The 18,954-nt window shown below is 49.1% G+C and overlaps 1 protein-coding gene across 2 annotated transcripts in view; it reads right to left on the reverse strand.

Moving 5' to 3' along the window:
• The window catches only part of ASXL2 (ASXL transcriptional regulator 2), a 154,898-nt gene that overhangs the window by 69,219 nt on the left and 66,725 nt on the right, over nucleotides 1–18,954 (reverse strand). For both annotated transcript variants that reach the window (XM_068143067.1, XM_068143068.1), the window contains one exon: nucleotides 9,996–10,149. In XM_068143067.1, coding sequence (XP_067999168.1) covers nucleotides 9,996–10,149 — 154 coding nt within the window. The remainder of the gene's footprint in view (nucleotides 1–9,995; nucleotides 10,150–18,954) is intronic.

Consider the following 18,954-nt stretch of genomic DNA (forward strand, 5'->3'; position numbering starts at 1 on the left):
AGTCCCTGCCCATGAAGCAGGAGTTGGAAATAGATGATCTCTAAAGGTCCCTTCCAATCCCAACCATTCTGTGATCGCTAAACCATGTCCCTCAGCGCTACATCTACTACGATGTGTTCAGTTTCTTCTCTGCTGTTGAGAGATCAGTTTCTAGAGCCCACTGTCAGACAGACTAAAACAAAGCTATTGTAGCTCTTCCTCACAGTTGTTTGTGATTAACACTTCCTGATTCACCCCACATGGGACCAATCACTCAGGAACAGCAAAGTCCTCATGTGGAATGAACTGTCAACAAGCATTTCCAACTCATAACCCAAACTAATTTTCATTAATTTGCAAATGTACATTAAAAACATAGCTGAGAAACACAAAATGCTGTCAGCTGCGACCCCGGCGCGCCTTGGACCCATCCGTAGCTGAAGCAGAACCCTTCTGCCGCGGTGGGACCAGCATTAAAAAAACCAACCCCAACAACAAAAACTCATGCATTTTGACAATGGATTCCACAACTCTGCACTGAAAGGAAAGAAAGAGCCAAGCTGAGATACTCACAGTTCTGGGGAAAACGAATCAGCGCTTAAAAATGTGCCTCCCCACTGCCCCTGCGCTCTGCTCCCTGTTCCTCTTGTCGTGACCTGTGCCCTCAGCCCGCTGCACTGCGAGCCTCAGGCGCTCAGCAATGCAGGCACAGGGTCATGAAAACAACAAATCTGCGTGCTCCCTTTTGTCAGCAAGAACTTGCAGTCCTGGGCTGAGGCACTGCCACTGCCATACTGAGAAAGTCAGGCTTTTAAGTAGACCCTAAAAAAATAAATATCCCTCCACTATATTCTCAGCAGCATTTGAAGACATCCTGCTGCTAAAAGACACTCCCCCAGATAGATAACTAAGTCATCAAAATAAAGTCTGGCAAATGAAAAAGGTCTTTTAAAGAAGACTGCTGGGCAGCATCAGCTCTTGAAACTGCCTCCCAAAGGCCCTGAGGAGAATGTGCTTGCAGAAGTACATGCAAGTCTGCAGTCCTACCTCTGATGCCCCCAGCAGTGCTGGGACAGCTTCACCATACCTAACCAGGAGGTGTCTGACACCCCATAAGAACATGCTGACACTAAGCAACACTTGGACAGAGTTCAGTGGAGGGAAACCTCATAAAGTTCAACAAGGCCAGGGTCCCACACCTGGGGATCACAGTATCACAGTATCGCTTAGGTTGGAAAGGACCTCGAGGATCATCGAGTCCAACCTATCAACACAGACCCCATGCCTAGACCATGGCACCAAGTGCCACGTCCAATCTCCCCTTGAACGCCTCCAGGGTCGATGACTCAACCACCTCTCTGGGCAACCCGTTCCAACGACGAATGATTCGCTCGGTGAAGAACTTCCTCCTCACCTCGAGTCTAAACCTCCCCTGGCGCAGCTTGAGACTGTGTCCCCTTGTTCTGGTGCTGGTTGCCTGGGAGAAGAGGCCAACCCCTTCCTGGCTACAACCACCTTTCAGGTAGTTGTAGAGGGCAATGAGGTCTCTCCTGAGCCTCCTCTTCTCCAGGCTAAACAAACCCAGCTCCCTCAGCCTCTCCTCATAGGGCTTGTGTTCAAGGCCTCTCACCAGCCTTGTTGCCCTTCTCTGGACACGTTCAAGTGTTTCGATGTCTTTTTTAAACTGAGGGGCCCAGAACAAAGGGATGAATAACCCTGTGCACAAGGACAGGTTAGGGACTGACCTGCTGGAAAGCAGCTTTGCAGAGAAGGACCTGAAAGTGCTGGAGGATGAATTCACTATCATTCAGCAACATGTCCTCCAGGGCCAAGAAGGCCAATGGTCCTTTGGGGTGCATGGAGAATAATGTGGCCAGCAGATAGAGGGAGGCTCTCCTCCCCCTCTACTCTGCCCTTGTGAAACTACATTAGAGTCTTTGATCCAGTTCTGGCCTCTCCCATTCACAACAGAGAGGAAACTAGAAGAGTGAGTGCAGTAGAGGCTACAAAGATGCTGAGGGTACTGAAGCATCTCTGTGACAGGGAAAGGCTGAGAGATATGGAGCTGTTTAGCCTGCAGGAGAACAGACTGAGAGACTGTGCTGGGTTGAGGCAGCCCCCTTCCCCACCACTGGCAACAATAAACACTCAGACAAACGGATTGCAAAAGTGATGGGAGAGTTTAAATAGAAAGCAGTGAACATTTACAGAAAGCCAAAAGCGCAGTGACAAAGAAAGATCCCAAAACAGACCCAGAGAGATCCCATCCCCACCTGAGGGTACACCCAAAACCCCCAGGGCTCCTTCTTCTCCCCCCCCCCCCCCCCGCTAGGCTAGTCTCAGCTGGCCAGGTCTGAGACTGCCCATCCCCCCGTGGCCTTGGGCCTAGCCAGGCCCAAGGCCAGGAGGCATCTCCCCCAGTTACCGGCTGACAGAGGAGGAAGAGAAGAGGAGGTGCTAGACTCCGCACTGCATCTTATAGTGGTGCAAAGAATTGTGGTAGGAAATACTACATAATTTCCTGTGTCCACCCCTCCGGACTGGACTTCTGGACACAAGAAGTAAGCACTGCAGGGGGCACCCAGCTCAAACTGCAACAGGACCTTCTCAATGTTGATGAATATCTAAAGGACAAAGAGCAAGAGGATGGGGTCATACGCTTCACAGTGGTACCCAATGACAGGACAAAGGGCAATGGGCATAAACTCCATCTGAACACAAGGACACACTCCTTTGCTCTGAGAGTGCCATAGCACTGGACCAGGCTGCCCAGAGAGGTTGCAAAGTCATCTTCTTTGGATAGATTCCAAACTCACCTGGACATTACAATCCCAGGCAACCCACTTTGTGTGATCCTCTTCTAAAGCAGGGTTGGACTGTGTGACCTCCAACAGTCCCTTCTAACCCATACCACACTGGGATTCTGTGACAACCTCCTGATGTCTTTGCTGTCAGATACAGTTTTGCTCTACATGGGTAATACCTGGCTGATGAACAGTTCCTAAAAGGAGCAAACAGGACATGCTGTATGCAGCAGTTGGGTCTGGTACCATTCAGATAGCTGTGACATCTTCCAACTCTGCTTCACTTATTTATTTATTTTTTGCAGAAACCATTTGAAAAAACTTCCAGAGAGCCATGCTAAGGAGCTGTGTCACTGCATAAATCAGAAATGTTGGAGGGAAACCAAGTTAAACTCTATGCCAATGACTAGAGGACTAGGTCAGACTGCCAAGATGAACCATGTCAAAGCCTCATCCAACCTGACCTGGAATGGTTCCAGGAGTAGGGCTTCTACCACCTCTTTGAGCAACCTGAGCCAGTTTGTCACCACCACCAGTGAGAAACATTCCTCCCTTCCACTTAGTCAGAATCTCCCCTTTTAGTTTAAAACCATCATCCCTTGTCCTGTCACAACAGGCCCTGCCAAAATTATTTGCCCCCACTCACAAGATCTCCCTACAGCCTTGTCTTCTCCTGGCTGAACAACCCCAACTCTCTCATGCTTGTCCTCACAGCAGAGAGGTTCCTGTTCTCAGATCATCATCATTTCTTCTGGCCCTGCTCCAACAGATCCTCTTGAGCTGAGGACCCCAGAGCTGGACACAGCACTGCAGGTAGAGTCTGACCAGAGTGAAGCAGAGGGGCAGAATCCCCTCCATCAACCTGCTTGCCACACTGCTTTGGGTGCAGCCTAGGAGACAGTTGACTTCTGTGCTGTGAGTGCACATTGCCAGCTCCTGCCCAGTCTTTCACTCCCCAGCACCTCCAAATCCTTCTCTGCAGGGCTGCTCCCTCCACTCTTCATCTCACAGCCTCAACTGATTCCAGGAGTGGCCCCAACCCAGCTGTAGTGCCTTGCACTTAGCTTTGTTCAAGCTCAGGAGGTTGACACAGCCCCAACTTCACCAGTTATCTAGGTAATTTTCTACATGTTTAAATACATGCAGGTATACAGGCTGGACAGATGGGCAGAGTCCAATAGGATGACATTCAACAAGTCCAAGTGCTGGGTGCTGCACTTTGGTCACAGCAACCCCATGCAGCACTAGAGGCTGGGGTCAGAGTGGCTGGAGAGCTGCCAGGCAGAGAGGGACCTGGGGGTACTGGTTGACAGCCGGCTGAACATGAGTCAGCAGTGTGCCCAGGTGGCCAAGAAGGCCAATGGCATCCTGGCCTGTATCAAGAATAGTGTGGCCAGCAGAAGCAGGGAAGTCATTCTGCCCCTGTACTCCACACTGGTTAGGCCACACCTTGAGTACTGTGTCCAGTTCTGGGCCCCTCAGTTTAAGAAGGACATTGAGACTCCTGAATGTGTCCAGAGAAGGGCAATGAGGCTGGGGAGAGGCCTTGAGCACAAGCCCTACGAGGAGAGGATGAGGGAGCTGGGGTTGTTTAGCCTGGAGAAGAGGAGACTCAGGGGTGACCTTATCACTCTCTACAACTACCTGAAGGGAGGTTGTAGCCAGGAAGGGGTTGGTCTCTTCTCCCAAGCAACCAGTGCCAGAACGAGAGGACATAATCTAAAACTCCACCAGGGGAAGTTTAGGCTCAAGGTGAGGAGAAAGTTCTTCACAGAGAGAGTTGTTAGCCATTGGAATGTGCTGCCCAGGGGAGTGGTGGAGTCACCATCCCTGGAGGTGTTCAAGCGGGGATTGGACGTGGCACTTGGTGCCATGGTTGAGTAGTCATGAGGTGTTGGGTGACAGGTTGGACTTGCTGATCTTGGAGGTCTCTTCCAACCTTATTGATTCTATGGTTCTAAATCTCCTACCAAACAGAGCTGGGAGAGGGCTGACCCCACAGCCTAATGACTGCTGCTCATGCAACTTAAGAACTACAACACCTGCTGTGAAGGCTGGTGGAAAGGTAACTTCTTGACTGATAGAGATGAAGCCGTGTGTGACCGTTTGAGGCTGTGCCTTTAAGAAAGGGACAGTGCTGGGACACTCTGGCTGAATGTTTTGTAAACAAAGACAGGTCTAAACAAATTTCATTGGTAGATTGGTAGAACGTAGCTTTAAGTTTTAGTGCAGCTGGAATTTTTCTCAGTTCATTCCTTTCCTTCTCCCTTTTTCCAGCTTGCCTGCTTCTGGGCACCTAGCCAGAGCGACCTCGGATAAGATAAGCTCTAATCCTGCAATTAATTTGCATGAGGCCTACTAAAATCATTCTCTCTTAATAACTGCCTTTTCTCTCTCTAACCCTTTTTGGGAAAAAAGGGAGGTAGGGGGAGAGAGTGGGGTACGAGGGGGGAACCCTCCTCTGTCCGGAGGAGGGAATTTGATTCCTGTATTCTTTTTTTCCTTGCTGTATATTTCTGTATATATATCACAGTATAACTTAGGTTGGAAAGGACCTCGAGGATCATCGAGTCCAACCTATCAACACAGACCCCATGACTAGACCATGGCACCAAGTGCCACGTCCAATCTCCTCTTGAACGCCTCCAGGGACGATGACTCAACCACCTCCCTGGGCAGCCCATTCCAATGACAAATGACTCGCTCGGTGAAGAATTTCCTCCTCACCTCGAGTCTAAACCTCCCCTGGCGCAGCTTGAGACTGTGTCCCCTTGTTCTGGTGCTGGTTGCCTGGGAGAACAGGCCAACCCCTTCCCGGCTACAACCACCTTTCAGGTAGTTGTAGAGGGCAATGAGGTCTCCCCTGAGCCTCCTCTTCTCCAGGCTAAACAATCCCAGCTCCCTCAGCCTCTCCTCATAGGGCTTGTGTTCAAGGCCTCTCCCCAGCCTCGTTGCCCTTCTCTGGACACGTTCAAGTGTTTCGATGTCCTTCTTAAACTGAGGGGCCCAGAACTGGATATTGTAAATACTGTATATATTGTGTATATATACAACCTGCATTTTCACATTGCTTGTAAATATAGCATCCCTTTTGCTTCTCCAACTGAGTTAGCTGTGTTTTTTTTTCCTCTTTGTGGGGGAGGGAGAGCTAGGCCTTCTCTCTCAACTCACTACACCCTGGGAGACCATACAGCCTATCATAAAACCTCCAGCTCCCTCAAAAGCTGGACACTACGATGTCCTAGCCTAAGTAGAAGACACACCGAGGTAAATAAAGGAAAAAGGAACATTTCTGGCTTTGTGTCTGCAGCTTCCTTGGTAAATTGCACAATGTGATACTTGGGAAACAGCTTCCTCATGAGTCACGAGCAGAGGCATGAATGGGCTGCAATTAGGAAAGCTGATATTTCTACCAAATATTTAGCAGGAAGAAACAAAATGACATAACCCAAATAGAATTCTTTTTTGAAGTTGTTGGGTTGTTGGTTTTTTGGACAGCTGTTGGGGCCATGAGGCAGTAAAGGGCTTCCTGAAGTTAGTGCCTGTGACTGTTTGAGGCTGTCCCTTTAAGAAAGGGGACATTGTGGCTGAATGTTTATAAACGAAAGACAGATCTGAACTAATTTCATTGGTAGATTGGTAGAAAGCACCTTTGAACTTGGAGTTCAGCAGAGACTTGTGGGCAGTCTTGCATTTTCTCCCCTTCCTTGCGCAGCTCACAGCTTCTGGGCTGCCTACCTGATTCTCAGGATGGGTGAAATTACACAGGGCTTGGTGGATGCTGACAGCCCTACCACCAACATTGCACAGGTGAGGACACTGTCAGCCACCAAGCAAGAAATTCAGCTGAAATTTGGGGCCATCCTTGAGTTCCAGGGGCTAGGTTTGTGTTTGGGTTTTTGTTTGTCCTTTTGGTTTGGGTGGGGTTTTGGTTTGGTGTTTTTTTTGGGGGGAGGGGGGGGTGTTATGTTTTTTGTTAGGATCCTTTTATATGTTTCTTGTGGACACAGACAACCCAGGAAGCAGTTGTGTAGGAATGCTGCATTCCAGAGCTGATGTTGCACAGCTCAAGATTTCTAATGCTTTTCTGGTTAAAAGAACATACCAATTAAAAAACAAACAAACCAACCAACCCACCCCAAAAACACCAACCCACACTGCCCAACAAAACCCTCATTTTGCAAAGAAAACTCTTTTTCTCTTGAAGAATACAAATGTAAAAAGCATGGAAGCACCAAAGAGGAGAGCTGCCAGCAAAGCCACAACTTCTTAAACCCCATAGCCAGAACCACCACTGCCAGGAGCTCTTGCAATGTGCAGCTCCACTCCCACTTTCAGACACTGCTGACTGGAGAAGTCTGAGATGAACCACAGCTGGGAGCGAGCTGAAGCCAGTTTGTACTTTCTACTTTCATTTTGCTTTCATGGCAGCTCCTTGAATGTGAAACCCAAGTGAATTTTTTATATACAGAAAGATCAGGAAGCTTCAGCTGTTGCTGGAGGAAACCAAAAGAATCCTTTCAGATGCATCAAGTAAGTGAAACACTTGAAACAAAAGTTCTTTATCCTGGCACAACTCTGTGTGTGTCTCAGATGGTCAGCTCCAAGTACAGCTGATCTGCACCTCTGTGAAACTTAAACTGATAGAAGGGTGGGTTCCACCTAGTGATAATTCCTGTCTCTCAGACATCACTGAGTGACAGTGTGTGACCCAAGAAAGAGGCCTTACAAATCTTAGAACTTAAATGTTTCATGCAAAGAAATTTTTTTTCAGCAATTTCCCATCATGATACCTTACTTGATCTCATTCAACAGTTCTGCATCATTAGTTTTCAGGAAAAGCTACATTAAGCCAAGAAGTATCTTTATTGGAGAATCTCTGACATGGAAAAGCTTGCAAGACCTAAGGCTGTTTAGTGTGGACAAGACTGACTGAGAAGGGACCCTTTAGTCCCCTCAGCATCTTCATATAGCCTCCACTGGACTCTCTCCAGCAGTTCCCAGTCTCTCTTGAACTGGGGAGCCCACAATTGGGCTCCAGCACTCTGGGCTCTTGTCCTCTACCAGTCAGTAGTTAAAAGAAAGCTCTTCCTTTTAACATGGAAAGGCAATGAAAGTGGACTGCCAAGAAAAGAGGCTTCATCCCTGCTCTAAGAATCAGCATTCAAATAAATCCTGCGTCCTTCTCCTCATTACTCCTAAGTAACAGAAATGCCCAGTGCATCACTCAAGCTACATCGAGGAGGAGCAAGTAATTACACACCCCTCATCCTGCACCTTCCTGAGGGTGCAGAACATGGTGGTGTGTCTGGAGAAGTCAGCACAGAGCAAGTTAGAGAGTCACACCAAGCAGAGCAGACAGTTATCACTCCAGCCTTGCAGAAGCTGGTGGTTTAGAGGAAAGTACCAGACCCATAAGTTAGTTAAGAACAATTGTTGTTTGTTTTTTTTTTTTTACTAGGGAATTTCATCATTGCAAAGCAATTTGTGGTTTTTTGCTCTGAAGCATGAAATTCATGTTGCCATCTTTGGATATGGGCCTCTGAGACCTAAATACATCTGGAAATATTGCTTTACCTTCCCAGTGTGATGCATAGAAGTAGATTTTTAACCACCTGTTTCTTGATCCTACAGTGAACCAAGACAGAGGAAGGTGGAGGCTGAGATGGACTGCAGCAGACAACTCCAGACAAAGGAACTAGTGATAGGATGAGAGGAAATGGGTTTAAGTTGTGCCAGGGGAAGTTTAGATTGGACATTCATTAGGAAAAACTTCTTTACTGAGAGAGTGGTGAGGCATTGGAACAGGCTGCCCAGGGAGGTGGTGGAGGTGCCATCCCTAGAGATATTCAAGAAGCCTACAGATGTGGCACTTCAGGTCATGGTAGTTTGGTTACGATTGGACTCGATCTTAAAGGTCTTTCCCAACGTTAGTGATTCTGTGACGGGAGTGTCCCTCTGCCAGCTGCAAATAGCCTTTCCAGCTCTGAGCACAGCCATTTAGTTGGCTTGTTAAAGATGCATTCTGACACTCACCATAAAAGAGCCACCCAAGGACATATTCCAACGTGTCCTGTACCTACTGCTCGTGACCCATTCCCCAGGGTAAAGGCACATTCCACTTAGGGAGGACTCCCTCCAGCCTCCCTGGGATGTCTCAGTATGTCACACTGAACTCAGCATATGGCTCTGTGTGTCCCACAGGTGATTTATTTCTCTTCATGCCTCACACTGACAGCTGAAACATGGTCATTCCAGCAGGCAGTGAGATGAGCACTCTTGCTCTCTGTGAAGTCTGCCTCATACTGCTCATATGAGCAGTAGCAAAGGTGGAAGTGTCATAGTTTGGGCTGGGTGCCCTCTGCTACAGGGGTGTTTCCTGTGTCCAGAGGTCCAGCCCAGTGGGTGGACACAGGAAATTAGGTTATTTCCTACCATGATCCCTTGCACCACTATAAGTTTTACAGCGGGGTCTGGCACTTCCTCTTTCCTTCCTCTCCGCCACCCGGTAACTGGGGGAGAGATCTCCCGGCCATGGGCCTGATTAGGCCCAAGGCCACGGGGGGATGGGCAGTCTCAGATCTGGCCAGCTGAGACTAGCCTAGCAGTGGGAGGGGGAAGGAGGAGCCCTGGGGGTTTTGGGTGCACCCTCAGGTGGGGATGGGATCTTTCTGGGTCTGTTTTGGGGTCTCTCTTGTCACTGTGTTTGTAGCTTTCTGCACGCGCTCACTGTTCTCTATTTAAACTTTCCATCACTTTTGCAATCTGTTTGTCTGAGTCGTTATTTCTGCGCGTGGTGGGGAGGGGGTTTGCCCCAACCCATTACAGGAAGTTATGGGGAAGAGAAGCATTTAGAACCATAGTATCATTTTCATTGGAAGAGATCCATCAGATCAAGTCCACAAGTGCCAAGGTAACAGCAGATTTTAAGCTTTTTCCTGGGCAGGCTTTGACAACCCTTTCAGAGAAGAAATTGTTCCTCATGTTCAACCTAAACCTCCCCTGGTGCAACTAGAGGCTGATCTTCTTGTTCCTAGGAAGAAGTGACAGACCCTCTTTCAGGATGGCTCAAAACCTCCTTTCAAGGAGTCACAGAAAGCAAGAGGTCTCCCCTAAGCCTCCTCTTTATAAGGCAACAGATGTGATGAATAAAAGCCTTCAAGCCCTACACAGACCATATTGAAATCATCACCCTTGAAAAGGAAAAATTACCTTTCCTTTTCCATCTGCTTTTCTTCCCATCTTTCTTCCTGCATCCATCACTGCTGCTACTGCTGCTGTTCTCAGAGCTCTGAGAGTCAGACTGGGCATCACTGCTCTCTTCAGAGCCATCAGAGAGTTCCTTCAACCCATCTGGAACATCCTTCTGCAAAGGCAAGAAACAGGCACAGTCACCCATTCGACAATAAACTTCCCAAATTAACAAAACATTTCTATTTACCAAGCATCAAAATTGCTTGCCCACTGGCATCAAACACACTGCCTTTATGGGCCCATATGAAATGCTTAACCCAACCTCAGATAACATCTCTTCTACAGCACCCTCATCACCACCTTCAGGTACACACTCTTCCTTAACAACTCCATCACAAACACACTCCTATTCCCCAGGAAATCCAGGCAATCTGTGAATTTCATGAGAGAAGAACACTTGATGGCTCAGCAGTCAGTGGGCCCAGATAATGTTATTTTTCCAATCAGGTCCCTCAGCAGCCCCTGGGGACCTGCCAGGGGCTTTCTGTGTGGTGGAAAACCTGCACTACCCAAGGCCACAGCAGTGGGTTCACTCAGCTTACCTACGACATTGTGACCATTTGAGGCTGTCCCCTTAAGAAAGGGAATGTTGTAGTCGGATGTTTGTAAATGAAAAGACGGATCTAAACTAATTTCATTGGTAGATTGGGAGGAAGCACCTTCTGAACTGGGAGTGCAGCAGAGTATCCTGAGCATTCCTGCACTTTTCTAGTCAGTCTTACTTTTCCCCTTTTGCAGCTCACAGCGTTCTGGGCTTTCGGCCAAGGCTTGACCTTGAAACTGATAAGCTGCAAGGCCTGTATTAACCACTTTCCAATTAACACTTAACTGCTTCTAATCTTTTTCTCTTTTCTCTCTTTCTAACCCTCTCCGGGGAAAGGGGGAGAGAAGGGGGAGCAGAGGTGGGGAACCCCCTCAGCAGAGGGGGGAAACTCTCATTTCTGTGCTACTTTATTGTATATTTTTGTATATATTGTAAATATTGTAAATTCTGTATATTCCCCTGCATATCCTATATTGCTTTGTAAATATACAGCACCCACTGCTTTGCTAATTCAGCTGTGAGCTTTTTTTTCTTCACTTTCCGGGGGGAGGAGGCCTTTCCCTTCCAACCCTTGACAGACATTAAGTGGAAAACAGCCAGCAGGGAGAACTTCAGGCAGGTTTCACCCTGTCCACACCTGAACTCAGACTGCCCTCTAGTGATTGTCCTTCTGGATTCCAGTTCTAACCTACACAGGAAATTGGTGCTAACTGCTCCTGAGATAGCCATAGAATCATGGAATCATTTTGTTTGGAGGAGAATGTCAAGATCAAGTCCAACCATCATTCCAGCACTGCCAGGTCCCTCTAAACCACACCCCTCAGCACCCTGCATGACTTGAAGTACCTTCAGGGATGGGGACTCCACCACTGCCCTGGGCAGCCTGTTCCAGGGCTTACCAACCCTTTTGGGGAAGAAATTGTTTCATAGTTTCATAGTTTCATAGTTTCATTCAGGGTTGGAAGGGACCACAAGGATCATCTAGTTCCAACCCCCCTGCCATGGGCAGGGACACCCCACACTAGATCAGGCTGGACAGAGCCTCATCCAGCCTGCTCTTAAACACCCCCAGGGACGGGGCCTCGACCACCTCCCTGGACAACCCATTCCAGGGTTTCACCACTCTCATGGTGAAGAACCTCCTCCTCACATCCAGCCTGAATCTCCCCACCTCCAGCTTCATTCCATTCCCCCTAGTCCTATCACTACCTGATATCCTGAGAAGTCCTTCCCCAGCCTTCCAGTAGGCCCCCTTCAGATACTGGAAGGCGACAATTAGGTCACCTCGGAGCCTTCTCTTCTGCAGACTGTACAGCCCCAACTCCTTCAGTCTGTCCTCATAGGAGAGGTGCTCCAGCCCTCTGATCATCCTCGTGGCCCTTCTCTGGACACGTTCCAGCACCTCCACATCCCTCTTGTAATAGGGGCTCCAGAACTGGACACAGTACTCCAGGTGGGGTCTCACCAGGGCTGAGTAGAGGGGGAGGATCACCTCCCTTGACCTGCTGGCCACACTTCTCCTGATGCAGCCCAGGATCTGATTGGCTTTGCGGGCTGCAAGTGCACACTGAGAGCTCATGTTGAGCTTTTTGTCCACCAGCACCCCCAAGTCTCTCTCCTCAGGGCTATCCTCCAGCCAGTCACTGCCCAGCCTGTATTTGTGCCTGGGATTGCCTCGACCCAGATGCAGGACCCTGCACTTGCTCTTATTGAACTTCATGAGGTTGACTTGTGCCCACCTCTCCAGCCTGTCAAGGTCCCTCTGGATGGCCTCCCTTCCCTCCAGCGTGTCTGCTGCACCACACAGCTTGGTGTCATCAGCAAACTTGCTGAGGGTGCACTCAATGCCACTGTCCATGTCCCCCACAAAGATGTTGAATAAGACAGGTCCCAGGACTGATCCCTGAGGGACTCCACTTGTCACTGGCCTCCACTGGGACATGGAGCCATTGACAGCCACTCTTTGGGTGCGGCCATCAAGCCAGTTCCTTATCCATCTAGTGGTCCACCAATCAAACCCATGTGTCACCAGTTTGGACACCAGGATGTGGTGTGGGACAGTGTCAAAGGCTTTGCTCAGGTCCAGGTAAACGACATCAGTTGCTTGCCCCTCATCTATTAATTTTGTCACCTGCTCATAGAAGGCCACCAGGTTGGTCAGGCAGGATTTGCCCTTGGCAAAGCCATGCTGACTGTTCCCAATCACCTCTTCACTATTCTTTTGAGCGAGTAGTGACTCCAGGAGGATCTGTTCCATGATCTTTCCAGGCACAGAGGTGAGACTGACTGGCCTGTAGTTCCCTGGTTCCTCCTTCTTGCCCTTTTTGAAGATGGGGGCAATGTTTCCCCTTTTCCAGTCTGTGGGGACTTCACCAGACTGCCAGGACTTTTGAAATATAATAGAGAGGGGTTTAGCAACCTCATCTGCCAGTTCTCTCAGCACCCGTGGGTGTAACCCGTCGGGTCCCATGGACTTGAACACTTTCAGGTTCTTCAGATGATCACGAACCTGATCTGCACTTACAATGGGCAGTTCTTCCTCCCCATCCCTGGCTTTGACTTCCATAACATCAGGAGTGTGGCTAGAGGCCCTTGCAGTGAAGACTGAGGTAAAGAAGTTATTAAGTACCTCAGCCTTTTCCTCATCACAGGTGACCATGTCACCATTTTCTTTTCTGAGGGGGCCCACACCTTCCCTAGTCTTCTTTTTCCCATTAATATACCTGTAAAAGTTCTTAGTATTCCCTTTAATCTCCCTGGCTAGATTCAACTCAAACTCTGCTTTGGCTTTCCTGACCAGGACTCTTGCTGCTCGGGCAGCTTCCTTGTATTCCCCCTGTTCTACCTGTCCTTCCCTCCACTTCCTGTAGAGTTTCCTTTTAAGTAATAGTGTGTCCAGTAGCTCCTTGCCCATCCAGGCAGGCCTCCTAGCATTCTTACCTGCTTTTCTCTTTGTTGGTACACAGAGCTCCTGCACACAGAGGAGGTGGTCCTTGAATACTGACCAGCTGTCCTGGGTCCCTCTTCCCTCCAGGGCTTTGTCCCAGGACACTTTGGCTAGCAGATCCCTGAAGCGATCAAAATCTGCATGCCTAAAGTCTAGGGTCATGAGCTTGGAATACTTCCTCCTGATTGCCCTGAGGATGTTAAATTCAACTGCTTCATGGTCACTGCAGCCAAGGCCGTCTATGAGCCTCACATTGCTTACCAGCCCTTCCCTGTTGGTGAGAACAAGGTCCAGCATAGCACCATTTCTTGTTGGTTCCTCCACCATTTGGAGGAGGAAGTTGTCTTCTATGCAGTCCAGGAACATCCTGGATTGCTGGTGCCTTGCTGTGTTGTCCCTCCAGCAGATGTCCGGGTGGTTGAAATCACCCATGAGGACCAGGGCTTGTGACCTGGAAGCTGCTTCTATTTGCCTATGGAGGGCCTCATCTGCTTGGATCTGCTGGTCAGGTGGCCTGTAGGAGACCCCCACAGTAATATCTTCTTCCCCTGTCCTGCCTTTAATTTTGACCCATACACTCTCAACTAGCTCATCATCCCTCCCCAGTTGGAGCTCCAATGATTCCAACTGGCTATTGACATAGAGGGCAACACCTCCTCCTCTCCTTCCCTGCCTATCCTTCCTAAAGAGTTTATATCCATCTATGCCTACATCCCAGTCATGGGATTCATCCCACCAAGTTTCAGTAACAGCCACTATGTCGTGGCATCCCAGCAGCACAGTGGCACTTAACTCATCCTGTTTATTGCCCAAGCTGCGCGCATTCGCATAGAAGCACTTCAGCTGGGCTGGCCCTGTCCTCCTCTTGTGACAAATCCCCTCGGTTTCCACAGAATGTCCTGGTGGATCATTCGTGGCTTGCCTCAGGGTAGCAAGTTGAGAGCCCTTACCAGCTCTCCTTCTCTCTACTGCTGGTGAGCTGCCCCTCTGTTTGTCACCAGCCAGCAGGAGACTATTAACCCCATCCCCCTTCAAATCTAGTTTAAAGCCCTATCAATGAGCCCTGACAATTCCTGCCCCAGGATTCTTATCCCACTCTGGGACAAGTGTGTCCCATGAGTTGTTTTCAGCTCAGGTGCCTTGAAAACCAATCCATGATTGTGGAACCCAAAGCCCTGTCGATGGCACCAGCCCCTGAGCCATGAATTGATCTGTCGGCCCTTCCTCAGTGTGTCCTCATCCATTGCTGACGTTAGAGGGATGGCAGAGAACACGACTTGAGCCCCTGATCCCTTTAGCATTTGCCCTAAGGTTCTGAAGTCTTTCTTAATAGATTGTGAGCCTCTCATTGTTACATCGTCACTGCCCACCTGAAAGACCAGCAGTGGGTAGTAGTCCGAAGGACTCACGAGGTTGGGAATTCTATCTACAACATCTTTTACTTGGGCACCAGGGAGGCAGCTGACCGCTCTATGAAATGGGTCTGGTCTGCATATTGGGCCCTCTGTTCCCCTCAGTAGGGAGTCTCCTATGACGATGACCCTGCGAGGTTTCTTTTCTGGGTAAGTTTTGATGGCTGGCCTGAGGCAACCTGTCATTGGTGCAGCTTCTGACCTTCTTGGGTCCTCGACCTTACCAATGACCTGTTCCTCCTGCAGAGCCTCATACCTGTTCTGTAACTGCACTGGAGGCAGCGTGCTGCTCACAGGAGCAGACTTCCTTTGTTTGCATTTCTTCCGTCGGGCAGAGACCTGTTCCCATTGGCCCTGCTCATGGGGGTTACTACAGGGAGGTTGAGAGGCTTGCTGCTGGGAAGGTATCAAACTCCCTGTTCCCCTAAGTGTTACCCCCTGTTCTGGTTTAGAAGAGATTACCCCCTGGTCTGGTTTAGAAGAGATTACATTATGGGAATCGTCAATTTTCTGCTCGCCATCTCTTCTATCTCTTAGCCTTTCTACCTCTTCTTTTAGTTTGACCATCATGCTCAACAGATCACTGACCTGCTCACACCTGAAACAGGAGCTGCTCCCTCCAGCCTCCATGTCGAGTGCCAGGCTCCAGCACTCACTGCAGCCACCTGCCTGAACATCTGCATGCTTGTGTGTGGTCTCTGTTTGGGTGCCCACTGTCCTTCTGCTAGCCTTTGCTCTAGTGGTGACCATCTTGCAGTAACCACCCTCTCTACACGGCTTTTTTTTTTTTTTTTTTTTTTTTCCCTGTCAGTGAGAAGCCGAGCTGCGCTGCTCAAGCTGCCTCTCTCCTCAGCCACGCGCTGGGGTCTGTTTGGTTTGCGCGCGGTCTCCGCGGCAACCCCTCCCCCAGCTACGTCACTGCCCTCCGGCAGGTATGCAATCCGAGCCCGCTGCCCCTCCTCCTCTCTTTGGAAAGTCCCAAGCCACCAGCCCCTTACCGCCTGAAAAGCAAGGGAATCAAAGCCAAAAGCCAAACTCCCAGAGCTGCGCTTCTGAAGCTGCCTCCTCTCTCAGCCACGCGCTGGGGTCTGTTTGGTTTGCGCGCGGTCTCCGCGGCAACCCCTCCCCCAGCTACGTCACTGCCCTCCGGCAGGTAGGCAATCCGAGCCCGCTGCCCCTCCTCCTCTCTTTGGAAAGTCCCAAGCCACCAGCCCCTTACCGCCTGAAAAGCAAGGGAATCAAAGCCAAAAGCCAAACTCCCAGAGCTGCGCTTCTGAAGCTGCCTCCTCTCTCAGCCACGCGCTGGGGTCTGTTTGGTTTGCGCGCGGTCTCCGCGGCAACCCCTCCCCCAGCTACGTCACTGCCCTCCGGCAGGTAGGCAATCCGAGCCCGCTGCCCCTCCTCCTCTCTTTGGAAAGTCCCAAGCCACCAGCCCCTTACCGCCTGAAAAGCAAGGGAATCAAAGCCAAAAGCCAAACTCCCAGAGCTGCGCTTCTGAAGCTGCCTCCTCTCTCAGCCACGCGCTGGGGTCCTGATGTCCAACCTAAACCTCACCTGGCACAACTTGTTCTTTAGAGAACAAGCTCTACCTGGCTCAAGCCTTCTTTCAGGGACTTATAGAGCACAACAAAGTCTCCGCGAAGCCTCCTTTTCTCCAGGCTGAACAACCCCTGTTTCCTCAATGACTCCTCACAAGACTTGTGCTCTAGACCCCTCACCAGCTTCACTGTCCTTCTTTGGACACTCCCCAGCAACTCAATGTCCTTGGTACAAGAGGCCCAAAACTGAACCCAGGATTCAAAGTGCAGCCTCACCAGTGCCCAGTGAGTTTCTCTTTTATGAGGTGTGGCCGGTTGACGTTGCCCCCTTAAGAAAGGGAATATGGTGGACGGAAGTTGGTAAGCGGAAGGAATAATCTAAACTAAATTTCATTGGGAGAGTGGGAGGAAGCACCTTCGGAACTGGGAGTGAACTGGACATTTCCAGGACTTTTCTATCAGTCTTGCTTCCGCCTTTCCACGGTGCAGCAGCTCCGCAGCTATCTCTGTGCTGGGCTTTCTGCCAAGGCCTCAGCCTTGAAGTCCAGATACAGGCCTGTATTAACTGCTTTTCCAATTAACACAAAACTGCTTTTAATTTCTATCTTTCGCTCTCTCTCTCTCCTAACCTAATCTGGGGAAAGGGGGGAGAGAGGAGAAAGAGGAGGTGGGGAACCCCCTCTCTGCCGAGGGGGGTTACTCTCATTTCTGTGTTACTCTGTTGTATATCTTTGTATATATTGTAGATATTGTAAATTTGTAAATATTCCCCTGCATACCCTACATTGCTTTGTAAATATAGCTCCACTGCTTTGCTAATTCAGCTTGTGAGGTTTTTTTTTCCCTTCCCTTCAATTTTTTTTCCCTTTTACCTTACAAGGGGGAAGGGAGGAGGCTTCTCAGCCTTACCCTTCCACCCACCACATTTTTTTTTATTGGCGTACCCAACGTGCGGCAGATAATTAGTTTAATTTATTACTTGATTGATTTAGTGTTTTCTAGCTGAATTAGCAAACATGAAGGTGTTGTGGTTTGTGGAGCGATTATTCTTTTCAATTTTTGGGGCTCTGGTTTACAGGTATTGTTTGGGTTTGATTTTGGATTACCTGGGTAAATATTTGGTGCGGACAATTTATATGTGGGTTATGTATAGAGTTAAATTATGGTATGGAAAATGTATTAATTTCCTATGGCCAGTGAGATACAGGAATGTTACCTCCACCACTCTCCCAATTGAGATAAAGGGTTTTAAGATTCCGCCTGAGGAGACAGTAACTTTAGGTGATGCCTGGGATCCAAAGGTGATTTATGTGATGTGTATAATTCTGCTGCTGGTGATAACTAATGTGTTTTCTCTGTATTCCTTGTGGCGAGAGAAAAAGGTGTCCAGGGCGCGTTCTGTTATAAAAACTAGATCAAAAAGAAAACGCCGTGGCTCTAGGTCAGTCCCAGAGACATCTAGTGACGAAGAGTGTGCAGAACCCGTGTCAGTTAAAAAGAGGGCTAAACAGTTAATTGGTAAAGCAGCTCTAAATGACTTTGCTGATTCTGGCAAGCAGCCAAGGGCATCAGCTGGTATCAACATGGCGCCTACTCCTTCTCCTACTCCTTCTCCTTCTTCTTCTTCTACATCGGCCATTAACGGAGCAACGTCACTTCCACCCACTCCCTCAGTGGGACCGGAAGTCACTGCCCCAGCACCTGATTTATCCCAGGACCTGTCAGCTTCCATTAAAGTGGCTGTAAATTCAAACACAGCTCCAGTTAAGGTGGCTCCTTTGAAGACTAGAGGTGGAAAGGCCAAAGATGGAGAAGAAGAGGAGGAGACTGATCCTGGGGAGGGGCCCTCTACTCTAAAAGATCCTGCTCAGGAGGAAGAGAAGGTTTGTTTTAAAGATCTAGCTAACCTAGTGAGATCAAAGCAGGATAGAGATGAAGTTAGGAAGGCAGCTGGCAAAGGTGGTTCTCAGCTTAAAGAGGTCCTTAGGAGAATGACAGCAGGATTATATGGGCAAAGAATTCAGGGAGATGAAGACCAAGATGATATTTTGGAGTGTTCTTCTCCACGGGAGGAATTGCGAAATGTCCGTAAAGATTTCACCAGGGCAGATAAGGAGCCAGTTCCAGATTGGCTTAGTAGGTGTTATGATACAGGTGCTTCAGCTCTAACAGTTGGAGACAAGTCAGCAGCTCAGTTAGGAACTCTCTCAAGGGACAATGGAATAGATAGACATCTAGGCGAAGCTCTCGGTAAGGTTAATCTGTGGATACGCCTTTTAATAGCGGTTGCCCTGAGATACCCTTCCCGAGATGATCTTCCCTGGAATCCTAAACCCTGGACTACCATAGATGAGGGAATTAAGCGCTTGAGAGAATTTGCTGTTAGAGAGCTACTCTATGGTGAACATGAAACTCTGAATCCTGATGACATTCCTGTGGGTATTGGTCTTGCTAAAAAGATCATCAAACTTGCTCC

The sequence above is a fragment of the Melanerpes formicivorus genome, unplaced genomic scaffold, assembly GCF_026170545.1.
Source record: "Melanerpes formicivorus ecotype bairdi unplaced genomic scaffold, bMelFor1.0.p_v2 SCAF_9, whole genome shotgun sequence".
Lineage (NCBI taxonomy): Eukaryota > Metazoa > Chordata > Aves > Piciformes > Picidae > Melanerpes > Melanerpes formicivorus.